The sequence below is a fragment of the Suricata suricatta genome, chromosome 7 (genome assembly GCF_006229205.1).
Source record: "Suricata suricatta isolate VVHF042 chromosome 7, meerkat_22Aug2017_6uvM2_HiC, whole genome shotgun sequence".
In the NCBI taxonomy this organism is placed as follows: domain Eukaryota; kingdom Metazoa; phylum Chordata; class Mammalia; order Carnivora; family Herpestidae; genus Suricata; species Suricata suricatta.
This window is the reverse complement of record NC_043706.1, coordinates 71,792,371-71,807,324: the sequence shown is the minus strand read 5'-3', so window position 1 is coordinate 71,807,324 and position 14,954 is coordinate 71,792,371. Positions and strand designations below refer to the sequence as shown.

At 35.2% G+C, this 14,954-nt stretch overlaps 1 protein-coding gene across 1 annotated transcript in view; it reads left to right on the top strand.

Moving 5' to 3' along the window:
* ME1 (malic enzyme 1) overlaps nucleotides 1-14,954 on the top strand; it is a 182,782-nt gene that overhangs the window by 79,878 nt on the left and 87,950 nt on the right. The window contains exon 6 of the mRNA XM_029945152.1: nucleotides 4,984-5,087. Coding sequence (XP_029801012.1) covers nucleotides 4,984-5,087 — 104 coding nt within the window. The remainder of the gene's footprint in view (nucleotides 1-4,983; nucleotides 5,088-14,954) is intronic.

Here is a 14,954-nt window from a genome sequence, read left to right as displayed (position 1 = left end):
TAATATACTTAATATTCAGAGAACACTTTAAGCCAATAAGAAAATGTCAAATGTGAAATATAAAAATTGCCTAATGACATATGAGCATAGATAATTTACAAGTAAAGAAATAAAAGTGGTCAATAAACTTTTAAGAAAATGTTTAACAGTGTTAGAAGAGAAATACAATTGAACGCTACTTGACAACATTTTATATATACAAATATATGTATTTTCAAATATTTAATAGTTGTACATTATATGTATTATATATTTATATGTATACTTTACGTATGTATGTACATATCTATGGAAAGATAATACTTTACTTGAAGCTGCAACAAGATATACAGACAGTTCCTGATGTACGATGGTTTGATGTATGATTCTTGATGTCACAATGGTGCCAAAGCTATATGCATGCAGTAGAAACCATACTTCACACTGTGAATTTTGGTCTTTTCCCAGGCCAGATGTCTGTGGTGTGACCTCTCCCTCGTGATGCTGGGCAGAGGCAGCATATGCGGCTCCCTGAGCCACACAATCACGAGGTGAAACAGCCAGTGTGCACACAACCATTCTGTACCCAGACAGCCCTTCTGTTCTTCAGCAGAGTATTCCAGACATTACATGCGAGATCCTGCACCTTATTTAGGCATTTTGTAGATGATTGTACACAAGTGTAGGCTAATATAATTGTTCTGAGCACCTTGAAGGGGGGCCAGACTAACCTATGATTTTTATAGGTTAGGTGTATTAAAAGCATTTTCAAGACATTTTCAATTTATGATGGGTTTATTAGGGTGTAAGTCTATCATAAGTCAAGGAAGATCTGAACGTGTGCATCATTGGGTGGAGATGTTTGTCTGTTCATCCTCTCTAGGAGGCCAGAATTTCAATACAGATCACAAGCGTTCAAAATGCTCATCTACTGACATGAAAACTTCTCATGATATATTCCTATATAGACGGTTATAAAACAGTCTATGATATTGTCACACATTTGGAGAGGTAATATTCTACATGCATAGAAAGAAAAGGACATAGAAGAATATTCTTCAAGATGCTAGTAGTGAGTAGAGATTATTTATTGGTATTCTTTGTTTTTAATTTTACTATTCAGTGCTCTCAAATTTTCTGATAGGCAAATATTATAATGATAAAAAAATTCTTAAAATATTAAGAAATTTTTTTCCTTCTACCAAATTTTTGTAACTTATTGAAAAAATCTGAATTCAGAATATTTAGGATGTTCACAGGATAAAAATAATTAAATTCAGGCTATGTCCACATGTACAGGATGCCTGGTAACCCTAAACACACACTAAGGTCTGTTTAGGAATGAAAAATAAATTACTTTTTTCCATTCTTAAGAAAATATTTTAAAGAAAAAGAAAATATTTTTTAATTCTCCAACTCCATATTGGAAAGCCAGGAATGTGAGAGACTAGAACAAGGTGAGAGTTGATAATGATTTCTGTTACATTAAATAAATGAATACTTACAAATAAAAATTTCCAAGTTTCCAGAATTGAGATATTGCTAATGAATAATTAGCTTCACCAATGTATTCCCTCCTTATATCCTTTTTGGAGCTCTCTTATATTTCCATATGTTTGGTGTTTCACTATTTTTCCCCTACTCTTTTTCCTTCTTTCATGCTAGTAAGTCTTTAGTGACACCACAGATAATGTATCTGATCTTTTGCTAAAGAAAGTCTAACCTTTTTTAAGTGCTTGCTTAATATCAATTCCTTCATTTATTCTCCAGCGAAGATCTATAAAATGTTTATTCATGGACATAAGAAGTTTTTAAGCTCATGAATTAATATCACTTGTGTGCCAAGCTAGTTGGTCTATGAAACCATTATCAAAATTGGGTAATCTTGTTAAACTATTTTTTGTAGATCATAATTTTTTTGGTCAGAAAGATCTTCAAGAATGCACTCAAGCCTTAAATTACCATGAAATTTTCTAAAAATAGTAACATTTGATAAGGACATTATGAATGGAAGAATTTCATAACTTCCTGATTTAATTCAAAAGCTTTAGCTTGTTCATAAATCTTCATAATTGGCCCTTCATTGTAGTCGGGCTTCTTTATGATATATATTTTTTAATTATTAGCATGGGCAAGAATGAGAGAAAAGAGAAGGGGGGACACGTAACATCTTTTCTCAATTGTGTTTTCTTCTAATTCACATTTTCGAAGTCCAAATATATTCCACACATGGAGAAAGTATTTTAATTCTGGCAGCCATTAGTAGCTCCTTGGCACTTCAACTTCAGCTGTTCAGAAGCCTGCCAGTAGATTGTTTAAAGTTTTTAGGCCTCACAAAACAGCTGGGCTTTACAATAGCACTGTTTTAGATTTTACATTTCATCTGAAATACATTTATATGATTAAATATGTTAACTTCCAGCTAGTTGGAAAGCCTTAACTCGTTGTTGTGCAGTACATTATAAGTAGGATGACCACACAAGCTATTGGCCAAACCCACTGAAAGAGGATGCTATTCATAATTGAACTAGGACAATAGGTGTGAACTGGGCTGTAATTTCTGTTGGCTTACAAGCAAATTCCAACTCAGATGATTCAAATTGTTAACATTTTAGTATCACAACACCTGTAAAAACATACCATTTATCCATAATAAACCACATCCAAATGTAGGGACTTATAACAATTATTATTTTATTAATATTAATGATGCACTGGGATGGCTAGGAAGGCCCAGATGCTTGGCACAGCCTTTCTCCATCTAGATTCTCATTCTTTACTAATTGTTCACATTCTACATGCAAAATATGCACATTTCCATCCTAGGTTCATCCCACAGCAACAGCAGGATCCTGTAATCTAAATCAGATCTAGACTCAAATGAAGATTCTTTTGTTTTACTCCTTGGTATGGCTGCTCTTAGCTGTTCGGTGGTGAGGCAGGAAGAACACTTTGATAATCAACACTTCGATTTGAGATGGGAGGAATAGGAATCCTATTACTCTCAGTGGCTCGTGGCAATTTTGAATTGCCACTAGGTACATGTTACCTGGGGGGTAGGGAATATTTTTTGAAGGGAGCCTAGTTCTGTTTCCTAAGAGTGGTTCTGTACTTCATTGTTCTTTTAGGCTTTAGGGTCTGCTCTCTGCGCTCTTGGCTCTATCCTGTGAGATATGCTTCTTTTTCCATAAGAAATGGCCGTGTTGCAGCTGAATAGCTTTCTCTGTCTGCTTTCTGCCTGTGGAAAGTTGGGGGCCCAGAGAAGTATTTTCATTTTGATGTGTCTCTGGTCCAAATTGTCCAAATAGTACAGTACCCAAAATTTTTTTGAAGATTTTTTGTGCATCAGACTGTCTACTTTATTAGTTAAAGGACTTATAATTCTTTTCAAAACAGACTGTCTTTTGACATTGACTGTCATGTCAGAGTGCTGCAGAACCAGTTCTTTTTATCTAGTCAAGATTGTGTTAGTCTCCAATTTAAATCAGAGTTTTCCACAAAAGTTGTTCTAACCACACACTTGAATCTTTGACTGCAGGCCTTATTTTACTTTGGAAATCTTTCACAGGCAAGGCTTGTGTCCTCTATGTTCTCTTTAAATGTTGCTCAAAAGCTAAACATTTCCTTATTTATCTCATCCCTGGTTTAACTTTATACAGCTAAGAGAAGCCAATGTACACATTCATCATTCTGCCTGGATATCTCCTTAGCCAGAGTCACAAGTTCTTTAGGTACATTGTCTGTATTTCAGGTTACAGAAGATGACAGTTTTTCCTTTGTTCCACTATTGCGTAACATAGATTGCAATTTTCTTTCTAGTCCACATAAGCAGTTTGTCTTTTTAGATTTGTTTCAGCAATATTTTGTAGTTTTTAGTGTATAGGGCTTAACACATATTTTGTGAAATATGTCCCTATGAATTTTATATTTTGTAACGCTGTTATAAATGAGGTTGTGTATTTTATTTCATTTTCAACTGTTCATTGCTGGTATGTAGAGATACAGTTGATTTGTGTATGTTGATCTTAGATCTACTTCTGTGTTAAGTTCACTATTTTTGCTAGTTGGTTATTTTCTGTGTATAGATTTCTAAGTATTTTCCATGTACATGATTATGTATATACAAATAAAAATGGTTTACTTTCTTCTTTCCAGCCTATATTCTTATATTTTCTTTTTCTTGCTTTATTGTAATGGCTAGGGCCGTCAGTATAGTGATAAATAGAAGTGGTGAGAGTAGATATCCTTGTCTTGTTTCCCATCTTAGGGGAATAGAATTCAATATTTCACTGTTAAATATGTTGTTAGCTGTGGGTTTTTCAGCAGATGCCCTCTATTAGGTTGAGGAAATTCATTTCTGTCCCTGGTTTACTAAGAACTTTTGTTATGTACGCATTTACCTTAGAGAAAAAAATTGATCTTATAAAAAACACTGTTATTTATACCAAAACTTGAACAGAGTAAACTTGAGCTTTGTATAGTTTAAAAAGTTCAAGAAAACTTTACTTAAGTCTAAAAATTTATTTTTAATATCACTCAGTATATTAAAACTGTAATTAAAATGTTTGCTGAAGATTTTTCTTTCAGAAACAAAATAAATCTAAGAAAAGAATTGGTATCTTTCCATTTCCTAAATGAATGTAATACTTCAAAACTCCGTATTATTTTTCTATATGATAAACTTTGCCTGTAAAATCTGAGTTGAAGTCTTCTAATTTGCACTGGTGAGAGATTTTAATTCCTTTTATTTCCCTCAAAATAAGGCAGAATGTTTTAATGTTTAGTAATTACTTTCTTATTTGACATATAAATACTGTAGATATAGTTTATATAATACTAATAATATATAAATATAATACTCTGTAGGTTAATTCTGCTTCAGTATGGGAAGATTCTATTTCTATTTCTATCGTCATTATGTGGTGGAGGAAACTGAAGCTCAAAAAGTATGAATGACATACCTATCATTATTTCTAATAGGAGCTAACTTTTTTTTTTAAATAGGATTTACTTAAAGATCCATTGTACATTGGGCTACGTCAGAGAAGAGTTAGAGGTCCTGAATATGATGACTTTTTGGATGAATTCATGGAGGCAGTTTCTTCCAAGTATGTATAATCTTTATTTATCTATAGTTGAATTGAATTTCAAAAATTTAAAGATAACCTAACATAATAAACTATAAAGGTATCCAGGTTTGGTGTAGTATATTTAGTAATTAGTTAGGGATTTGTTTGTGTGCACGTGCGCACACACACACACAAACACACACACACACAGAGGAGGTGCCTGGGTGGCTCAGTTGTTTAAGTGCCGAATTCAGCTCAGGTCGTGATCTCACCTGGTGAGTTCAAGCCCCATGTTGAGCTCTGTGCTGACAGCTTAGAGCCTGTAGCCTTCTTTGGATTCTATCTCCATTTCTCCCTGGCCCTTCCCCACTCACATTCTGTCTGTCTGTCTCTCTCAAAATCAAACATTAAGGAAAACAATTTAAAAAATGTTGTTTCTCTTTCTATCCCTGAAGACACTTTTACAAAAATCTTTACATCTTGTGGTTATTGAAATATATGATTATGGTGAAGGAGGCAATAGTCAATGACCAGATTACCTGAGCAAGCGTTATGATTATTGGCAGTCTGTATTTTATTTCTGGCTGCTGAAAAAAGGTGATCTTCAGTCATCTTTGTGGGTGTATCTGACCCTTCTGTGGTAGGAGAAGCAGAGGAAGTGGGGAGTGGTTGTGAGTTAGTATAAGCCACAAGTCCAGAATGGTATTTAAGAAACAGGACACCCAATCACGATTCATGAGTCTCTGATTAAATCTACGTATATGATTAAAATGCAGTACTGTATTTCATCTAGTTTCAGTAGCATTTAATTGTGGGCCAAGTACTACCATGAAGTTTTCCATTTTTTTCTTTCAACAAAGGAATTTCCACCATAATTTAGTAATGTATTCTGCGATAATTTCATCACACTAATGGACAGTCATCCCATTTGTCACTGCCACAAAAACCAAATACTATTTTAAAACATGTACATTGCCTTGGTTTTTCATAGGAATATACTCATCACTAGAATGCATTGTAACTAGAAAAGTATTTCTGGGGCTTTTTTAGTGTAAGGTTTAATTTTAAGAAGTTGTATGCAACAGCAGAAATTGCTTTCATCAGCTTGCACGATATTTAGAATATATTGGATCTCTCATTGCCCAAAGTTTCAAGGAAGAGTATATTTGCCAGTTAGTATGGACTACTTTTTGAAAACACATGTCTGGTTTATTTATTCTTACTATTGACGTACCTGGTTAAGCTGTCTTATTCATAGAAATAGTTGAGAAACTGTAGTTTAAGCTCAATATTTAAAAAGGTACAGTTAGTTTCTAGTAGTTTCTCATATATAATGTAATGTTTTGAAATTACTTATAACTTTTTAGGTAGCAACACCTAAATCGGGAGATTCTGTAGGCATGCCCAGCTAGCTCAGTCAGTGCAGTGTGCAACTCTTGATTTCAGGCGTTGTGAGTTTAAGCCCCATGTTGGGTGTAGAGATTACATAAAAATAAAATTCTTTAAAAAAAAAACCCAGAGGGGCACCTGGGTGACTCAGTTGGTTAAGTGTCCAACTTTGGCTCAGATCATGATCTCACAGTTCATGGGTTCATGCCCCGTGTTGGGCTCTGTGCTAACATCTCAGAGCCTGGAGCCTGCCTCAGATTCTGTGTCTCCCTCTCTGTCTGCTCCTCTCCCGCTCTCACACTGTCTTCACCTCTCTCTCAAAACAAATGAATAAACATTAAAAAAATAATAATAAAAAAGCTCAAAGAGTATTTAGGGAACACTGTGTCACTTTAAAAGAAAAGGAAGATGCAGTTTTAGCATAATTGTTTTTATTGTCTATTTGTGTAAGTAGAGTCTATCTGTATATTCACAACTTCACTATACTTACAAAGTAACTGTTAAACAAGTTTATGAACATAGCGTGTATGTCCTGTATACTTAAATGCTGATGAAATAAAATAGAAATAATTCCATTTAGAATCCATGAGAAGCTTTCTGGAAAAATGAGATATGAGCTAATTTTGAATGCTCTGTGTCAATTTAGAGTCAGAAAAGCTTTTTTTAAAAAAATAGTGAATTGAAGGATTACCTAAAATCTTTGGTAAGGATATAGGGATTGACAAAAGTCAATAATTTTAAATGCAGAGAGCACCTATATATCAGGAATTCTACATGGGCTCTTTCGAGTGAAGAATCCCAAAGACTTTTCAAAAATATTCCTAGCATGTTGCTGCTTTGGGAAAAGTTTTTTTAGAAGAGACATCAATTAAATTGGGAAGTGGTTCTGAAGATAAGCCCAAGATTATTTCAAAAGAAAAATGTAACTTAAATTCAAGGTGGAAGCTGACTGTTGCAAGTTGTTACTTAGGAACTAGATTCTCAGATGGAGTTTAAGGGGTGCCCTTGGAATGAACCCCTTTGCAAGGGAGAGACAGAAATAGTGGGAGAAGGGAGAAGTTGAGCTGCAATGTGGAACCACCAAGAGCCTTGGATAGCTTCATTGGAATCATCCTTGCATGCCAGTTTGATACTTAAGGAACACAGATTTCTGCCAATCACCCCTACCCCACCCAATACTATGTTGCTTTTTTTTTTTTAATTACATTCTCAAGGTTGGGTTGGGTAGATAAGTTTTAAATTCTTCCTCTTGACTTTCTTCACAATTAAAGCTCTTTATCTCATATACCAAGGACTCAATATGGGTATTATGGCACTTACTAAGTTAGTCTGTTCTGATTTTGAATTTGGGGATGTGGGAAATTAGTCTGTAGTCCTAATGGATAGACCCATTATGAGCTAGACCTTGGTCAAGGCTCCATTTATTACTGGCTTCCATATGCTTCTACTCTAAGGAGGAGGTTGACATTATTATATAGATGCTTTAGGTCTTCTGGTATCACTGTCAACTCTGTGCCCTTGACGTGTTTGGGTATTCCCTGTCTCCAGAGCACATTTACTGAATAACGGGCTATAGGTCCCATTGGAGAGGGATTAAAGGAATTATTACCCTGTATTCTTGCCATGATGTTGGAGGACCTTTCCTTCTGGATTCCTAGGCCTCTTTTTTTTTTAAGTTTATTTATTTATTTTGAGAGAGAGAGAATCCCAAGAAGGCTCCATGCTCATAGCATAGAGCCCATCATAGGCCTTCATCTCATAGAACATGAGAACATGACCTGATCCCAAATCAAGAGTCAGATGCATAACCGACAGAGCCACCCAGGCACCACCTTGCCCCGCCAGGCCTCTAGAGAATTCTGAGTTTAAAAATTAGCTCAGATTTGGAAACTGAGCAAGAGATTGTGACTTCGCTGGCACAGCTTCCCTCAGATTCTTTTCATTCATCTTTGATTTATTTTGATTGTACATATTGAGTGGTGGTCTTGTCGGCTGTTTTGCCTCTAGGGATGCTTTATTTTTAAGCTATCTCTCTGGGTCAGCCCCCCACTAACTAGACTTGCTACTATTATGATAATTATGTCCACCTAGCTTCTCATGGCTTCTGATCCTTAGCTGGTCCTGTCATCCCCTTTGCTATCGTTGAGCCTAATTCTAAAACAGCTTTTCCTTCTGTCAGTTCTGGCTTTTAGAAAAGAACCACCACAAAACTTATGAATGTGGATATCTTCTCACTGGCATATTCCTTACTGTTTGGTAAATGGTGGGTTTTCTGGACCTTCAGGTGGAACATAATAATCTGATGGGTTTTCCGGCTTTACGTAGCATGTGTATTCTAGAATGTACTCTCAGAGGCTTGTGATCTGCTTTCTGCCATCTGCCACAGCAGCATTTAATATGAGCCGTTACCTTCTATGTTTCCAGGAGCCATCCGATGGTGAATTTATACCATCTCCTGAGATTCTTGCTGGTTGTAAATCCTGCAACTCAGGATAGTGCCTTCTAGTTGATAAACTCTTTCTTATCTAATACTTAAGTTCTAGCCCCTTTGAGCAGAATTTCATTTCATATGTACTCTTCTGACTAATATAAACTAGCTAGATCTTGCAGTTTCTTTTTTTGTTAGGCCTAGTATGTCCTAGGTGGGTTATATTGGGACATAACCCTAGTTATAGGCCTAAGGGTCTGGAGAGGAGGTGGAGGTGGATGGAGGTTGGGAAGGCACATGTTGTCCTAAGAGGGGCAAGCTTCTGTGTACATGATTCCCAAGAAAGAAAGGGCAGACTGTTTTTTGTCATTTCAAAACATTTTAGGGAATCTGGGAATTCAAGATTTGGGAGGCATCTCAGTCTGTGTATCAGTATCCAACCAGGAACCTGACATAGCAGATCTGCCTTGCTAGAGTTTTGGAGTGTTTGACTACTCTCATGATTAATGCCTTTTCCTGGTGATTAACTTTCTCTGTCCAGGAGGTATTAGATCTGAGAGCATTTTTGTATCTAGTAGAGAGGTCCTCTGGCTTTTACATTACGTTACTCAGTACCATGTCACAGCATTCAGTACAGTGACATTTAGATAAAGATAAAAATTGAACAGAAAAAAAGTTTCAAGGTTGTTGTAATTAAGACATTTCTTAGAATCTGTTCAGTAGACTATTTTTGATATTCTGTTATCAAGTCATATGATAGCTGCTAGCTCCTGCAAAATATTTTTGGTTTAGAAAAATTGGCTACTGGGGACACCTCGGTGGCTCAGTCGATTAAATGTCTGACTTCGGCTCAGATCATGGTCTCACCGTTAATGTGTTCGAGCCCTACATCGGGCTCTATGCTGACAGCGTTGATCCGGGAGCCTGCTTCAGATTCTGTGTCTCCTTCTCTCTCTGCCCCTTCCTGTCACACTCTGCCTCTCTCTCTCAAAAATAAATAAACATAAAAAATTTTTTAAAAAAGAAAAATTGGCTATTGGAGCAAGCTATTAAGTTGCCCTAGTTACCTGTGCCCTAACAGGAGCTAGATTTCTGTAGTAAAAGTGTCTTGTCAAACTACCTAGCTTCTCTTCCTTATTGTTTTGATTCATTTTTCATTTGTTGAAGGTCAGGCACCGTGATTGGTGCAGGGGATACAGGAATGAATAAAACAAAAATAATCTGTCTTTCATATAACTTATTCTTTACTAGAGGAGACACGTAATAAACAAGTAAACCAGCAAATAATAAAATGAAACCATGAAATCGTAATAAATGAAACAAAGGAAACAAATTGCTATCTAAGAATAACAGGTGACTTAATTTATGTAAATCAGATGAATGTCATAGATGTAATTATCTCTTAGCATAGATTTTAGTTTTATTATGCTTACTTTATTAATAGATATTGGTAATTTCTCTTATGAAGTCTATTGCTAAGTCACGATACTGTTTCAGTCATGATACTTTTGTTGGAAATTAACTTGAGCTCTTTGATTTAGTTAGGTAAATTAATAAACAGTAGAAAAACTGAATTCAGAAAGTACTGATTAATTAGTCTGGATTAAGTAGCCTACATGTTAATTAATATCTCCAGGTCTGTTTTCCTGATACTTGCCTTTTCAACATTTTATCAACTGGGCCTAGTAATTCTGTGTTTGGGAGTATAGGTGAAGAAAATAAACTTAAATAAGGAATGAATTTGATGCCCAAGTATATTCACTGAGCATTTTCATTACATGATTTTCTTCCCATTTTTCCAGAATAGGACACTCTCTGGCTTCCTTCTACCTCAGTGAGGGCTCTAACACACTTTCCTTGCCTTGTTTATTCTTATTCCCCTTGCCTTGTTTATTCTTATTCCCCTAACCTCTGTACTGTAGAGTGCTTCAGGGTTGGAGCATAAAACTCTTCTCATTACTATTTATCCTCACTTCCTAGTGACCTCTTTTTGGCGGGAGGGAGATTTTTCATGTTTAAAAAAAAATATTATTGAAATATAGTGACTTATAATGTTATATTAGTTTCACTTTTTAAGTATGTTTTTTATTTTCATTCCAGTGTAGTTAGCATACAATATTTTACTAGTTTCAGGTGCACAATATAGTGGTTCACCAATACTATACATTACTTAGTCCTCATTGTGATAAGTGTGCTCTTAATCCCCAACACCTATTTTGCCCTTCCCCCACCTCCCCTCTGGTAACCACCTATTTGTTCTGTATAGCTGAGAGTCTGTTTCTTGGTTTGTCTCTCTCTTTTTTATTCCCTGTGCTCATTTGTTTTGTTTCTTAAATTCCATGTGAATGAAATCCTATGGTATTTGTCTTTCTCTGATTTATTTTAGTTAGCATAATAATCTCTAGCTACATCCGTGTGGTTGCAAATGGCAAGAATTCATTTTTTATGACTAATATTTCATTTCGTATACATATACCACATCTTTATCCATTTATCACTTGGTAGAGACGAGCTGTTTCCATATTTTGTCTATTGTAAATAATGCTACAATACATATAGGGGTGCATATAAACCTTTGAATTAGTGTTTTTGTATTTTGAGGGTAAATAGGCAGTACTGTGATTACTGGATCATAAGGCAGTTCTGTTTTTAACACTTTTGAGTTTCAGGTATACAGCATAGTGACTCAACAATTCTATACATCACACAGTTCTTACACGGTAAAGTGTGGTTACGTCCATCACCATATGTTATTATAATATTGACTGTATCCCCAAATGCCATACTTTTTTTATCCCTGTGACTTATTTATCATACAATTGGAAGTTTGTAACTCTTATTCTTCTTTACCTATTTCACCCATCCCCTACCCCTCTCTCGTCTGGCAATTACAAGTTTGTTCTCTATACTTATGACCCCTTTTTGTTGTCATTGTTTTGGTTGTTTGTTCAATTTTTTAAAATTGAAGTATAGTTGATACACAATGTTACATTAGTTTCAATTGTACGATATAGTGATTCAACAACTATATATGTTATGCTATGCTTACTGCAAGTGTAGTTACCATCTGTTACCGAACACTATTAAATTACCGTCAGCTGTGTTGCTTATGTTACATCTTTCATCCTTATGACTTATTCATTCCCTAACTAGAAGCCTGCACCTCTCACTCTCCTTCCCTCATTTAACCCATCCCTCTAGCCTCCTCCCTTCTAGCGGCCACCAATTTGTTCTCTTGTATGTATGGGTTTCTTTCTGCCTTTTTTGTGTTTTTTATTTCGTTTTTTAGGTTTCACATGTAAGTGAAATCATATGGTATTTTTCTTTCTCTGACCTATTTCACTTAGCCTAATACTCTCTAGGTCTATCCATGTTCTCACAAATGGCAAGGTATCATTTTCTTTTATGAGTGAGTATTATTTCATTGCGTGCATACACCACACCTTCCTTATCCATTCTCCTGTCATTGACGCCTGGGTCGCTTCCCTATCTTGGCTATTAGACGTATAATGCTGCATATTTACATATTACATACAAATATGTAAGAGTATAAATATATAAATAATTGAATATTTATTGTAACTAATGCATATATCTTTTAGAATTTGTGTTTTTTGTTTTCTTTGGATAAATAGCCAGCAGCGGAACTACTGGATCATATGACATTTCAGTTTTCTGTTTTTGAGGAACCTCCATAGTCTTTTTCACCGTGGTTACGCCCATTTACATTCTCACCAGTAGTGCATGAGGCTTCCCTTTCCACTACATCCTCGCCAATGCTTGTTATTTCTTGTGCACAAGAATACCAGGAAGGTATTTAAAAGAATTCCTTATTGTCATGTAATTTAATTTTAGGAAATACTGTATTAAGGTTCTTATAATCCTTGTATACTGTCAAGTATATATTAAAATACCAGATGTATGCATTCCTTAGATATTTGTGTTTGTTTTTCTGGTTTTACTTCTTATAGTAGTATTTTTTAAATTAAGGTATAATCTTTATTTATATAACATATAGGTTTCAGGTATACGTCATTATAACATCTGTATACACTGCAAAGTGGCCACTACTGAAGGTCTGGTAACCGTCTGCCACCAACAGGTGACCCTCTTCAAAACCATTTTGCCCACCCAACTCCCTTTCTCCCTGCTAACCATTAATCTGTGCTCAATGAGGTTTTTTTATTTTTATTTTAAAAAATTTTTTGTCTGTTTCCTTTTCTTAGATTCCACACATCAGTGAAATCAGTGTTTGTCTTTCTCAGCTTGGCGTACATAGAAAATTCCCACATGGTCTATCCATTTTGTCACAAATGGCAAGATTTCAATTTTTTATGACTGAGTAGTATTCCATTGTGTGTGTGTGTGTGTGTGTGTGTGTGTGTGTGTGTGTATCTTAACTTCTATCCATTCATCTATCAATGGGCACTTCAGGCTGTTTTCATATATTAGCTACTGTAAAGAATGCTTCAGTGAACATAGCAATGAATATATCTTTTCAAATTAATGTTATTGTATTCTTTAGATAAATATCCAGAAGTGGAATAACTGGGTTATATGGTAAATATAGTCTTAATTTTTTGAGGAATCTTTATTATTTTCCATAGTTCTGCAGCAATTTACATTCCCTTTTCTCCACATCCTCTCTAAGACTTGTCATTTCTTCTCTTTTTGATAATATCATTCTAACAGGTGTGAGGTAATATCTCATTGTGGTTTGGATTTGCATTTCTTCCCAAACAAAGAGTGGCTTTTGAATATATTTTCATGTGTCTTTTTGCCATCCTTATGTCTTTTTGGAAAAATGTCTATTCAGATCTTCTGCCCATTTCTTAATTAGGTTGTTTGATTCTTTTTATTGTTGACTGTATGAATTCCTTGTATATTTTAGATACTAACCTCTTATCAGATTTATGATTTGCTAATATATTTCATTCAATAGGTTGACTTTTTGATTTTATGACGGTTTTTTTTTCACTGTACAAAAGTGTCTTAATTTGATGTAGTCCTAATTGTTTATTTTTGCTGTTGTTTCCCTGTCCTTTGGAGTCAGATCCAGAAACTGATTGATAAGATCATTTGTCAAGGAATTTACCACCTATGTTTTCTTCTAGGAATTTTTTGGTTTCAGGTCTCACATTCAAGTCTAATTCATTTTGAGTTAATTTTTATGTATTGTGTACTATTATGTTCTGATTTCATTCTGTGTGTGTGTGTGTGTGTGTGTGTGGCTGTCCATTCTTCCCAGCACCACTTATTAAAGAGACTGTCCTTCATGCACTTAGTTCCTTTTGCTATAAATTAATTGTCTGTATATGTGTGCATTTATTTCTTGGCTCTCAATTCTGTTCTGTGATCTGTATGTAAGTTTTTATGCCAATATCGCATTGTAGTATACTTTGAATTCAGGGAGCCTGATACCTCCAGCATTGTTCTTATTTCTCAATATTGCTTTGGCTATTTGGGATTTCTCGTGGTTCTGTATGAATCTTAGAATTATTTGTTTTGATTCTATGACAGATGCCATTGGAATTTTCATAGGGATTGCACGAATCTGTAAATTGCTTTGGGTATTACGGACGTCTTAATATTATTTCTTTCTGCTCCTAGCATGGAATATCTCTCCATTTATTTGTGTCCTCTTCAGTTTCTTTCATCAGCGTCTCACAGTCTTCAATGTATAGGTCTTTCATTTCTTTGGTTAAATTTATTACTGAGTGTTTTGGGTTGTATTTTTTAATGTTTAATTTTTAAAAGCAAGAGTGAGAGAGAGAATGATCAGGGGAGAGGCAGAGGGGGAGACATAGAATCTGAAGCAGGCTTCCAGGCTCTGAGCTGTCAGCACAGAGCCCGATGTGGAACTTGAACCTACGAACCTTGAGATCGCGACCTGAGCCAAAGTCAGATGCTTAACCAACTGGGCCACCCAGGTGCCCCATAGATGCATTGTAAGTGAGATTCTTTTCTTACATTGTCCTTCTGGTAGTTTGTTATTATTGTATACAAACACCATAGATTTCTGAATATCAGTTTTGTATCCTTTAACTTTACTGAATTATTTCTGGCAGCTTTTTATTTCTTTGATGGAG